We start from the raw sequence: 13,135 nt of genomic DNA, 5'->3' as shown, positions 1-13,135 counted from the left end.
AATTGCTTTCCTTGGGGCTTGACCTCGTGGCAGTGATGGAGAACAGATGGAACTTGGAATATCTCCAAAGAAAAAAATGAAAAAAAAAACGTTTTTTTTTGCAAATCAAAAAAAAAAGTGCAGACAACATTAAAATAATCTATGATCCATTAAAATAATTTTTAATGCAGTTTTATTTGAAAAATCGAGCCAAATCTAAAAATACCTTATCTTTTGAAATTTGACAATTTTTTACGAAGACATGGCCATTTAAAGGCCTATTTAATGTATTTAATATATGCTGGGCTCTTTTTGGTATTCATCAGCACCTGGAGACCAGGGCCGAGTGGCACCTGTCGCCCACTGCTCAACTGCACCGTCGCCAGCATCTGCAGTGATAACCCCTTGAGACTAATATTGGTGATGCTGGGTTGGGCACCAGGCTGAAGGCCGCCGTAATGCGTAATGGGTTTACATGGTAAATTGAGTGGTGCTGGCAGTAATGGCGTTGCTGCTGCTGCTGCTGTTGGTCATGGAGCTTGCTATGGTCAGAGTATTACTGTTGCCGGCAATGGATATATTGGAAACGAGATTTGCTGCTCGATGCGAAGGCGGATAAACAATTGCCAGCGGTAGCGGCGGTGGTGGTGCTAGTGGTGGAGATACCCGCCCTGTCAATGTCAAAGGGCTGATTGTATTTGGCTGTCAGGATCTTTTTGGGTGGCGGAGGGCTGTCACCAGGTTTGATGGCAGTGCGCTTCTGAACTCGTCGACCATGTCGATTGGAGAGCACCATTTGTCCTGCAGCTGATAGCCAACCTTACGCATCTCGACCAGCTCCAGATGAAAGTTGCGCAGCATCAGCCAGGTGGCGCTGAATGCCACAATTCACCCGCGTCGAGACGCGCAGCCAGAGCGCATGATAGCGCTGCGACTTAGATGCCTTGCCTTCATAACCGTTCACGATCTGGTCCAGCTCGGGCATAATTTTCAGTACATTGATCAGATTCACGACGCCGCGAAAGCTGAGCTCCTTCATCAAGTGAGAATTGCTATCGTCCATTTGCATCAGCTCCCACTCGAAGTACGTCTGCAGCAGCAGCCAGACCTTTATTAACTTAGTCGCCTTCTCATGCAGCTCATTCGCGATGGCACTCCAAATGAGGCCGCGATGCCTTTTGTTGGCATAGTGCACATGGTGTGTATCATACAGCTGGGGATAGGCGCGCACTGCCTCAATGAGACGCTACTGATCTGGATTAATCTTGTACTGGTCGTTATTGTCCTCATCTAGGTCTATGATATCCATGGGTGGCGCCACGATGGTCACATCATCATCCACAGACGACAGCTCTGCCACGCTGGTTTGCTCGCTCCGCAGTGGCCGATGGTGCGACACATGACTGTAAACATCTGAGAAACATCAGATCCTCCTCGTACACCATGGTGGGCCGTGGCAGTGTATTGATACGAGTTGACTGCGGTTGTCGACGATACTTGCGCAAGCGTCGCACATGCAGCTGATAATTGTAGCGAAACTTTGCCCAAGTACTCAGGCATTTGGCCATTTCCAGAGAGGGCTGGCTGGCAATCTGCTGCCACAGTTGCGCCTTGAAGGCGTCACCGTTGAATCACCGATGTCGACTATCGTACAGCACGGAGTGATTGCCCACCAGCCGAATGAGCTCTTGATTCGACAGATGCGTTTCCAAATTGTTGGCGTCCGTTTTGCTGACACTGGAGACGACTTCGTCGCTGGCGCTGTGCGCACTTAGCATGGCCGGATTTATGTTACCCATGTCTATGAATAAAGTAATGGCTTTTATGTGTTCCAACATTTTTGAATCATCAGGGCAACTCACCTGAAGTCTACAGCGGATTTGTTTCGTCATTCTTTATGGCTTTTAGCTCAAGTATCGAAATCGGGGGCTCCTCCATTTTTATATAAATACATTTACCCAACAATGCCGATGGTCAGTTAACTTATCAATTTCACATATAGCAGGCTGTTCGCATTAGGTCGGCAAACTAAGACATATTTATCTGAATAGGATTGCATTGCGCTAGCTGTAAGCATCTGTGATTCTCATCTTCGACAATTTACGTGCGTGACCATCGCTCACAGTGATAGTTTTCAAAATATCGATATTTTATGCGATAAGTGTACTATGAGACATTCGATTGTTTTACGATATATTTATATCGTAACTTTACGTTAGTCTGGCAACTTCGTTTATTACGCAGCGCGCGGATGTATCAAAAATTTGAATAGAGCAAGTTATATGTTTAGTGGTGATTATTTAAGTATGTATATATATATATATATAAATATATTAATATAATTGTATATATGTATCTATATATATTTATATATCTAGTGTGGGATCTTAAAATCTATCTTACCCTGTCAAGAGGCTCTTGCTAGGCTAAGCATCCCGATATTTTATTCATACTTATTTATTCATATATATATATATGTATGAACACACCAGCGCTCAGACACCGATGTGCATATAATGCACAACAAAAATTAAAAGATAAATACGTATTGGAGGGACAGAGTGGACAAGCAGCGTAAACGAAAATTTATAAATAATTGTCCTTATTTTTTATCAATTTATAATATACATTTATTCATACTGGCATTCTTCTTTTTTTCTCTTTTATTGTTGTAGATGATGAATAATGTATTTATGACAGGCGTTCGCAGAATTCATCGCTATCGTTTGTTTACTTTACTTCGCCGGGTTAGGCATGCGCACCTCTGTTCAAAGTGCCGGGAAGGGGATGGCAATGCTGCTCCGGGTCCCTAACGTCTGGCTCTGGCTCGTCTTCCTCTGCTGCTGCTGGTTGCCGTTTTTACTGTTCTTACTGCACATTGTGAGTCTTTTTATTATTATTTTATTATTCTTGTGCATTTTCGTCAGTATACTTGAAATATGTTGCACATTTTATTTAGTTGTTGCTGGCTATGTTACGAATGTTATATTGTTTGTTGCATTACATTTGCAGTTATTGCTATTTTTATTTATTTGCTTGTATGAGTTTTTCACAGCTTTACTTTTATTTATAAATTCTATTTATTATTATTATTTAAATAAATTCTCCTTCCTCGCACGCACTTCTCATCTTGTTCGCCTCCAAATCTCAACTGACCTCTAAAAATTGGCCCTTCTTCTATCTTCTTTTCAAGTTTTACCAACTTATTAAACAAATTGTCTCCCAGAGATCATTTGGGCGTCTGAAGCTGATTGGCTCAACTTCTGCTGTGATCCCTCAACTACCATAACCTGGCCGCTAGGTGGCGTTGAATATTCCGCTCTATCTTCTGAAAGAAAGGTGGTGCTAACATAACTTATCGATCTATTCGCCGACCATTACAATTTTCAGAAATAAACAAAAGCTTTTGTGAAGTATGATCACCAAATAAATATTATTTTAGCATAGCATTTTAAAGTTAATTTCTTATACTCAATATCGTTGATTTGGCATCAAATATCGAATATGAATGCGAGTTTTTTATATGAATATTCAATACAATATTAAGGCCACTTTACAGATACAAATAAAAGTTATCGATAATGAAAAATTCCATATAAAAAAACAGGTGTCAAACTGGTCGTGATATATTTCGCGACGAAATTTTGACGGCCGGTTTAGTGACCGCAAAACTAAAATCAATGTTATCAATTTTATATCACTGTTACCTGTGTAGATTCAATTCAACGCTGTCAAAACGAATGAACTTTCTTATATTTTTATGGGGGTTAAATGGGGGTCGAAATGGAAATAGTAAATTATGAATAAATAATGATTTTAATCTTCAAGAAGGCGAGTAAATGAATTCATTAAACAATTGCCTCTCAGCAGACCTTTTCGTTTTTAGGTTCCACCAATGGGATATATTGCAAATTTGGGCTGCGAAATTTTTCCCCGATCTGTAAACTGGTCCTTAACTAATCAACTAACATCGATATCGATATTTTCCAGACGATATCCAGAACAATTCGCATCACTCATCGGTTAACTAGAGATGACACATATATAGCAAGCACTAGTTAACGAAATAATTAATTACTATTCCGGCCTTTAAGAGGCCTTCTCAATTAAGCGCACAATATGATCGAAAGTGTGTTAATTGCGATCTTGTTCGAATCAATCGATATATGTATCTTAACTTATGAAAATAAACAGGTCTACCAATACGAATATAGAGAAATCCTTCTAGCAGATTCAATTAATTCGCTAAAAATCAAAACAATAGAATAGTTGATCTACTGGCCTATAAATTCAAATAAGCAATCAACAAATAAGATTGGATACCTTGGCTACATTTTTATTTTTTTTTTTTGATGAATATGAAAACAAATCTTTTAACCATTGTCCATGACGGCTATATAAAAGTTTGATGTCACAACAGCCCGAACCTAAAAGACGGATAACCACAAAGTTTTATTAAGATAGTTTTAAAGCTGAGGGAGTTCGGCGGATATAAGATTAAAAATTTGGACAGACGAACAGACCAATTGGCAAGTGATGCTGGAAAAGAATTTATATAGCTTTTGGGATCGAAGACATCTCCTTCAATACGTTGCAAGCCTAAAAACAATATTAAAATACCCGCTAAAAAATGTTTATTCACACATTGACCATGAAAAATTAACGCAACATACATTAAATTAAGGTTAGGAGTTAACCTTTTGCAGTAAAAAAAAAAAAAAAAAAAACCATAAACAATATTTTTAAAATGAGATTAATTGGAATGTTCACCTTATTTCTCGTTGGACATAATTTGTATAATACAATAATTTAACGACATTTACTCTCACTTACTTTTATTTGTATATTGACAGGGTTAAACTGATTATCAGCTATGTGCAAATATATGTAAATATGTGCATCTGTAGATCCTATATCGAAACACATCATGATCTAATTTTATAACTTGTACATTGTATTATCATCTAACGAACACACAAGTCACTGAATTTGGCACAAACTTATCTGCCACATTTTTACTGCCACATTTGTAATTGAGAGCTTAAAAATCTTGCTTTTATGGATGAGATGAGTCAATTTTCAGAAATTAATCATTGCACAGGTTGTTAAATAGAAATGAAATTGTTATCCCTGTCGCTAGATGTGTTCATTAGTAGTTGACAAATAGGTTTACCAGGTGATTACTTGACCGAGTGATATAATTCAAGGAGAGGGGACCGAATTCAGCAAGAAAGCGTTGCCTTGGAAAGCAGGAAACCCAATAAATAAGATAGCTTTTCATGGTCAGTTAACATAAATACATACATGAATATATATATGTATATATAAATATATATATATTATGTATGCAAAAATTTGCCTTCTTAAATTACGTATACGTAGCTGGGACGCATCAATAATAACGTCAAGAACAGACGCAAAAGCCGCCCCCCCTTTTAGTTAATTAGAATGACCAGTGGAAAATATACCCAGTTTCGGCATCAAAAATGTTTAAAGTGTTGTTACCTTGAAATTCGTCAAATTTATCACCATTTGGTTCTAGTTGTCATTTTTTTATTTTAACCACTTTAAGTATTTAATGAACGTTACTTACCTAGCCGAAGCAAACAACAGTTTTAGGGTTTCCCCTTACATTCAGGTTATTTAAATATTTATTTTATTTTATTTTTTGTTTTAACTTAATAATCTGAACTGGATTCCCTGTGTCTATTAGTGTTTGCGCACTTCACAGCTTCAACTCTTCTATTTACATTCTTTGTCGTGTTGTACGAAAAAAACTTAAACGAATAGAAACCAAAATACTCTATGCGACTTTGGTTGTAGAGTACAAAAGAATATAAAGGTTGAAATTGCAAAACAAAGGTAAATGAACAGAAAAAGTGGTAAGAAAAAAAAAAAACAAAAAAACGATGTATAAAGAAAAGCCTATTAGCCATCTAATCGACTTAGAAATAAAGACAAAAACGATGCAGAATATGACCAGGGTTGCAAAACTGTACAATTATATAAAGAATCAATATCCCAACGAAAATTTTAAACATTTTCGAAAAACATATCACAAAGAAGATTAGCTATTCTGATTGTCATTTGACATATGTATATTCACTTAGCTGCTATAAATATTTACATATATCAGAGGAATGTAATTTTTATAAATATAATTTACATATATTAAATAAATTAGATCGTGCGAATATATTTAATGTGAATCGCACCGCATTCGTTTGGCTTAAACCGCTGAATAGACGACGACTTCGCAGTCGCAGTCGCAGTCGCAGTCGCAGTCGCTGCTTGGATCGCAACAACGTTGTTGGGTCTGTTTTTGTTGCTGCTGTTGTATTTATATATATATATATGTTTATTTATTTATATGTATATATATATATATATACGAGTGTGTGTGTGCAACACACGGCAAACGGTCCGTTATCGCGCCGCTTGTCTGACGTCGACGCTTCGTCAGCTGTCTTCGTGTTGCTTGCACTGGGTCTGTTATTGGTTGTTATTGTTGCTGTTGTGGTTGTGGTTGTTCGGCACCTCGAATTGCTGCCGCCAAAACATGGCAAACTCAGTTTGAATTCTACCTTCAAGCGCATTAGAACCAAATACAAAAATCACTTGCTGGTGAACAGTTATTAAATAAATTATTAGCTCACCTGCTTCGACGTGTTTTGTTTCACTACTTGCCAATTTCACATTTTTTGTTGTTTTGTTTTTGTTTTTGTTTTGTTTCAGTGGGTTAGTTGCATTTGCAATTATAATTTAACGTATCGCTCAAATCGCGCTACACTATTATTTAGATATTTTTGTCATTGTTATTTTCGTAGTCGACGCAGAGCACTAGTAAAACAATCAAAATCGCGAGCATTAAATATCTTTCTTGACTTCCGCAGTGTCGAGGTGCGCAAGCTGATTAGCGAACCACAGTAAATAAATCAGAAGAAACAACTCGAAAAAAATGTGTGCCTGTCCCGCCGACCACCAAATGTCAGGCGTCATGTCCTCCGGCAGGATATTGCCCCGTCGTCAGGCGATACCAGTTCTTTACACCCGTGGCACTCACTACGAGGTCGGTTTCGATATGGTAAGTATTCGTCCTTCGTCCTACGTCCTTCGTCCTTTGTCCTTTGGCCTTTGAAGTAACTCCAAAACACGCTCGTCAAAGTCACGCCAACCTAATTATAAAAACCAACCGCTTATTGCGCCAATGCCAATAACTGAATTGTACGAAATGTGTTAAATTTGGGTAAAAACTTTTGAACTTTGTTAAAAGCAATTGAAAGGAAAAATGAATTATAAGGCTAGCCTACTAGGATGCATCGATAAAATTTGAAATCAGTAGTTTTGTCAAATTTATTTACTTACACCGAAGAGTAGGCGACATTTGAAAAGGCCTGTTAGGAAATGCATTTTACACTTTATTCATTATCGATAAATATAATCAAATCTACGCGTAAATGCAAATAAATTTACGAGGAATTTTCAAAATAACAGAACAAATGGAAAGTAAACTATGTAGATATAATTAACTAATTAACTGATTCGATTTACTCGACTTAATAATTCATTAAAATGCTGCAATTGCATTTCAAATGTGATGGAATTGCTTTTCTGATTATCAAATTCGAACTGATTGCCATTCAAGCAGAAAGTCCAAATGAGCTGAGAAATTTCAAATATATAAATATGTATGTTATATATGAACATAGTATCTGTAATTAACATTAACATACATTGGAGTAATTAAAGCATAGAGCATTAGCTAGCCCAACAAACAATCATTTCTAAAGCAAAAAAAACAGCTTTTCTACTAAGAATAAATCTGAAATGTTTACAAATAGAGCAATTCAAAAATAAGAGAGACTAATGCAAAAATTGCAAATACTTTCCAAGTCTAAATCCAAAATATCTCTGAACTCTATAGAATTATGAGTTTGTGCACTTTTATTAGACGCTGACTAGTTTAATCTAGATCCAAGTTGCCTTACTTTAAGTGTGATGTGCTTAATTAACAGACTCTATTATTGTGCTTAATTTCTTTTGTATACTGTGTGTAAATATGTGCATATACTCTGCTTTCTTATCAGGCCGACGATGTGAACATATATATATATATATACATGCATATGTGTATATAATATTTGGTATATAGATAAATCGCAACGCTTGTGGCGATAAGCTCAAAGGCAATTGGACTCATTTGTATGTGCGTGTCACGACTTGTGCACAGTGAAGAAAAACAATATAAAAATTAAATTGCGAATAAAGTTTCTACACTTATTTTTTTGGTTTATTGGAGGAAAGCTATCAATTTAAGGCTGTTCCCTCCAAATAAATATTTGCAAGCACAAAACTGAAAAACAATCTTAATTTAAAGTTCTTGGTTTACGATTTTGTTGCTCTATTCACTCTGAATAGGTTTTTTACTTTTAACAAGAATATATGCTCAATTTGCAACTAATTTTTCTACGTGTAAATAGGTGCCTGCGTACGTATTTGTTGACCCAGTTCCCGTTTAACCTTCACCCAACACAAACATTGATCACACCCAATTGTTTGCTGTCCCATTGGTGCTGTGCTGTGTGGTTTCGAACCGGAATTAGAATTGATAGTGAAAACTGCACAAATGGCCAATATCAAGGGCAAACAAGGCAACAATTAGCAAGCAAGCCCGGAATCCATTTCAGTGACGGCTTTGAGACGGGAGACGGTCGATGCCAATTGGCGACCCACCCATATGGGGAACTTACCTTGAATAGCAACATTCATTGGCAGTCCTCCTCCTTCTCCAACCACCACCCGCAGACCATTTACAAGAGATTCAATATTGTCTAACAATAGCCTTTTATTCATATTGTTGTTTTTAGCGGGCCGTTTTGTTTGTTTGCATTGCGATCAGTCGTGATCGATAACGGTCGCAATATATATATATAATACATATATATATATATATAATATATGCAAAGTACAACACTTTTTCATTTTTCATTTTTTTTATCAGCATCCAAACACAGCTATAAATAAGTAGTCTGTGTCAATTAGCAGACAAACATTGGCACTCCAATGAAATATTTAGAAAGCCACTTCCATTTTTAGTTGTACAAATAATAATAATAGTTATGTATGCTTTCCAGGGTCGCACTTTTGGCTCAATGATCAAGAACTTTCTGATCTTATCTCAGCCACTGAACGAGACCTACTTGCCGCTGTATAGCACCGCAAAAGGCAGTGAGTACTCCAAATTTGTGTCTCTGTCTCATTGATGTGTTAATGTGAATCATTCGTTTGTGCCTCTTCTTAAATGTATATTTTTTTCTTTTTCTGGTTGATTTTCTTTCTGGTTACAGGGCAAATCTATAATGAGACACTGGAATCTGTGAAAGGCAGCTTCCCGCAGTACATACGGGAACTGGAGGGCGTCGCCGATGGTGCCGAGGTGGAGTTCCACAAGGTGAGCCATATTCAAATCGACAAATGTAACCCAATACTCAATTAGCAGGCAACCTTACCATAAAGAGTCACCGCCCCTTGGACCACCCGCTACAACATAAGCCACCTCGTTCATAATAAGCACTCGAGCTGAGAGCTTCAGCTGTGCAAAATTAAGTGGCCATTAAAACAAATACAAGCACATAATTGTTTCAATTATCTATAAAAACAGAAATGAAAAAACAAACAAAAAAAATTGGAAAAAATAGCTGTTGAATGCGGGGGTTGCGAAGGCAAACTTAAACTTGATTATTCTAACGGTAAAGGTAATGCCAAAGTCGTTGCACACAATTGCGTTGCGTGCTGCGAATTTGTTTGCCCCTTTCTGCTGCGTCTCACGTTGCAAGTTGTCAATTCAATGACAGCACCAAATATATATATATATATATATATATATATATATATATATATCTGTACTCGTACAAAATAATTATACTCTAATAGGCATTAAATAGTAATTACCATTCGCACTCGTTTATAATTAGCATTGTGAACATAATTAGCATTCTGATATGACGAGTATTATAAAATGGAAACAAATGCAATTGTTCATCCATATTGTAATTCAATTAACAGTTAACGGTCCTCATGAAAATTCTCTGACAAATCAGCGGATCAAAGTGCTGCGTATACTTAATATATTGTATGCATAATAAGAGATTTGTAGAAATTTTGCAGACTCGTGCTACGGTTGACTCGATTAGATCGTACATTAATTGACCGAGCTCTCGAAGATTGCTTTAATTTGCAATTAGTCGCACCAGTTTTAGCCAATTACTAATACAGAAAAGTGCAAAATAACCGCATCGACCGTGCATCAAACTGTCATTGAACTAGTTCCGTTTTATTGGTTTTGTAATTGTTGTTGTTATTGTTGTTGTTGTTGTTGTTGTTGCTGTTGCTATCGCTAAATGCTCTTACGTTGACTAATGTGTAGGCCAATTTGACCATATGTGTGACGGCAACTGATAAAAATGGCCAAGTGAAGGAGACGCCACGTAAAAGAAATAGCGATTTGTCTGGCCAAGAACTTAGAAACATTTCAAGTGCAAAGGCTTCTCCTCAAATGTCATTCATCTTTTATTGATTTAATAGCCATGCCACTTGTTTTTCAGCAGCTGCCGCTTAATCTCTATACGCGGCTTTCATGTAAGAAATGCACACCTGCCAATAATGTGTTATAATTTTGATGATTGAATAGTTGTTTAATAAAGTGCACGCAAAATTATACCAACCTTGGCTGTCATCAGCTGCATGAATTTTATTAGCTTATTATGTGATTTGCATAATTAAATAAATGAATATTGGACCATACATTGCCAATGTTATGACTGCCCCTGTACACAAAAATGTCATTAAACAGCTGATCATTCAGAATCCAAGAATGTTCATTTATTTTGCTCGCATTTGCCATTTAACATTTACCATTTACCATTAAGTAATCAATTTATTACAATTACTGAGCAATCATTTTTATGATAAATAGTTTATCGCCTTAAGATTAACTATAAAATTATAGTTGTTCTATAATATATGAGAACTTATGTATGTATATTTGAAGTCTCCAGCTCTTATAGTCTCTGAGATCCGTTACAAAAATTGGCACCCCTTCATTATGCCCTTTTGAATAATTTGTAATGGGCTCAGATTTTGAAAAGCGAATGAAATATTTAAAATGCTAAAAAGTAAATGACCTAAACGTATGTGTAATTTAATATAATTACATACATTCTTTGTTGATTGAACTTCATTAAATGGTCTTTAAAAGCAGCCAGCAACAGCAGCCAACATAATAGAAAATACAATTAATCATTAGGCAAAGATAAATGAATCATTCTGTCAGCGATCAAAATGTAAAATATACAGAATGCTTTTACAACGTATTAATTTTGGAGTTAATTTACAAATTAATATTATGTATGTACTCCAATTAACTAACTGAAATATGACCTTCGGCCACAGTTGTTTTTACTGCACTTGGACGAGATCTTGCCACAGGCCGTGAAGCATCAGCCACGCAGCAAGAATCAACCCACCGGCTGCTCCTCAATCATTGTCAATCAGAAGCATTGTGTAAGTGTTCCAATCATTTATATATTTATACACACATGGCGAACCTAATCTCGGGTTTTTTTTTTTGGCTAGCGTCTGCTGGGCCACACAGAGGATGCTCTCACGGAGACGCTGAATCATTACTACTTTGTGGTGGCGCACATTATTAGTGACAAGCCGCAGGGCAAGTATAATGTGAAGGAAGAGCATTTTATGTCCCTATGCTATGCTGGACACCTGCCTGGCTACACAATGAGCCACAATCATCATGGTCTAGTCTTTAGCATCAATACTATTAGTGCCGAGCTGCTGCGCAGCGGTAAAACACGTAAGTTGTCTAGTTGCTGGTTGTGGCTTAAAGTTGAAAGTTAACCAATATCGCAAACAGCTCGTCATTTCCTGACACGGGCCCTGCTTGCCACAAGTAATGTGGATGATGCCTTTAGGGTGCTCACAGATGCCGGCGTTGGTGCCGCCGATGCCTGTTCCATTAACTTCTCCTTTCTGGCGTGAGTATGCCTCAATCATTCATATTCATATATCCCTGCATAATGCAATGTCAATGAATATTCTTAACTAATGCAGCGATCCACGGCAAATGTTTTACAATGTGGAAATGGCTCCAAATCCGGACAGAAAGAATGAATCGCATCTGAGCATCAAGGAGGTGCCGTTGGGCGCTCATAATTACCATGTCAATCAGTATGTTGTCATTCGATTTGACACACTTGAGACACAAATCACGTACTCATGCATTCCATTCCAATCCATTCAACAGATTTGAGCGCATTCACTTGGATCAGGCCAATGATCTGATGATCGAGTCCAGCGTGTCGCGCATGCGCGCCTTTGCCACCTACAAGCCGCCAGTCAGCGAGCATGATGTGTGCAATATGCTGGGTGACGTCACTGGCGGATGCTTCTGCGTGTGGCGCGATAATGGCAGATGTGATGAGGTGGTCAAAACAATTGCTGTTGGCCTCTTCGATTTGAATGCCAAAACCTTTTCACTCTACTCGGACAATCCCAGTCTGACGAAGCCACACTGCACATTGCCCCTGCTTTATAAATAGCTGATGAAAACAAAATATATTTAAATATCGCGTGTACTTATCCATTATCGAAATGTGAAGGAATGTTTATTTGTGTTTCTAATTAAAATATCAACAATTTTGGGTGCTCAGTTATTGTCTTATTGAACATTTCTATAAATGTACTTTTTTTTTATTATTTGAGTTTTAAGTTGAAAATCGATTTAAGTGCTGATAATTGTATATGTTCGAATGCAAAGATTATATTGGTTTCTAAACAAATTCATGAAACGCAACCAATTTAACATGCTTCTGTTTAATAAATAATCCGATTTATAAATAATAAATTGGAGAAAAAAAAAAACAAACAAAAACATTCAATTTCTTTGTCTACACTCTGAAAAATCGTGAAATGATGAAATGGTTTTTACATCATATTTTTATTATTATTTCTCTATTTATCAGAAATATATTTCTTAATAATCCCAAAATTGCTTAACAGGTAAAATTCAGAGTCGGAGTCTAAATTCAAAAGTTTTTAAAAACCCAAAAATCGGAAATGCTTATATCTTCTGCAGTTTTTT

The 13,135-nt window shown here is 36.8% G+C and overlaps 2 protein-coding genes across 3 annotated transcripts; one reads left to right on the top strand and one right to left on the bottom strand.

The window, feature by feature from the left end:
- Positions 1–230: 230 nt before the first annotated feature.
- On the bottom strand, positions 231–2,070 carry LOC116805570. Its single transcript, XM_043216062.1, is given in 3 exon segments — positions 231–1,393; positions 1,395–1,780; positions 1,842–2,070. Coding segments are annotated over 2 exon segments (747 nt in total). The 5' UTR covers positions 1,548–1,780; positions 1,842–2,070; the 3' UTR covers positions 231–799.
- A 4,484-nt stretch (positions 2,071–6,554) lies between these two features.
- Positions 6,555–12,851, top strand: LOC6565065. 2 transcript variants are annotated; one of them, XM_001991168.2, is made up of 9 exons: positions 6,555–6,603; positions 6,873–7,063; positions 9,114–9,207; positions 9,327–9,430; positions 11,431–11,541; positions 11,614–11,848; positions 11,909–12,029; positions 12,106–12,222; positions 12,299–12,851. In XM_001991168.2, the coding sequence occupies exons 2-9, from the start codon at positions 6,938–6,940 to the stop codon at positions 12,591–12,593; spliced, it is 1,203 nt and encodes a 400-aa protein (XP_001991204.2). In that variant the 5' UTR covers positions 6,555–6,603; positions 6,873–6,937; the 3' UTR covers positions 12,594–12,851. The 2 variants fall into 2 exon arrangements, with proteins under 2 accessions (XP_001991204.2, XP_032594183.1); XM_032738292.1 differs by having other exon boundaries at positions 6,555–6,717.
- The last annotated feature ends 284 nt before the right edge of the window (positions 12,852–13,135 follow it).

This window comes from Drosophila grimshawi, unplaced genomic scaffold (genome assembly GCF_018153295.1).
Source record: "Drosophila grimshawi isolate 15287-2541.00 unplaced genomic scaffold, ASM1815329v1 contig_848, whole genome shotgun sequence".
Lineage (NCBI taxonomy): Eukaryota > Metazoa > Arthropoda > Insecta > Diptera > Drosophilidae > Drosophila > Drosophila grimshawi.
This window is presented reverse-complemented; position numbering and strand designations above follow the sequence as displayed.

Bases quoted from the DNA above. Each gene is read 5' to 3' on its own strand.
- LOC6565065 (XM_001991168.2), top strand. From the start codon at position 6,938: ATGTGTGCCTGTCCCGCCGACCACCAAATGTCAGGCGTCATGTCCTCC. The intron at 7,064-9,113 runs GTAAGTATTCGT...TATGCTTTCCAG, and splicing joins ACGAGGTCGGTTTCGATATG to GGTCGCACTTTTGGCTCAAT. The intron at 12,223-12,298 runs GTATGTTGTCAT...TCCATTCAACAG, and splicing joins CATAATTACCATGTCAATCA to ATTTGAGCGCATTCACTTGG.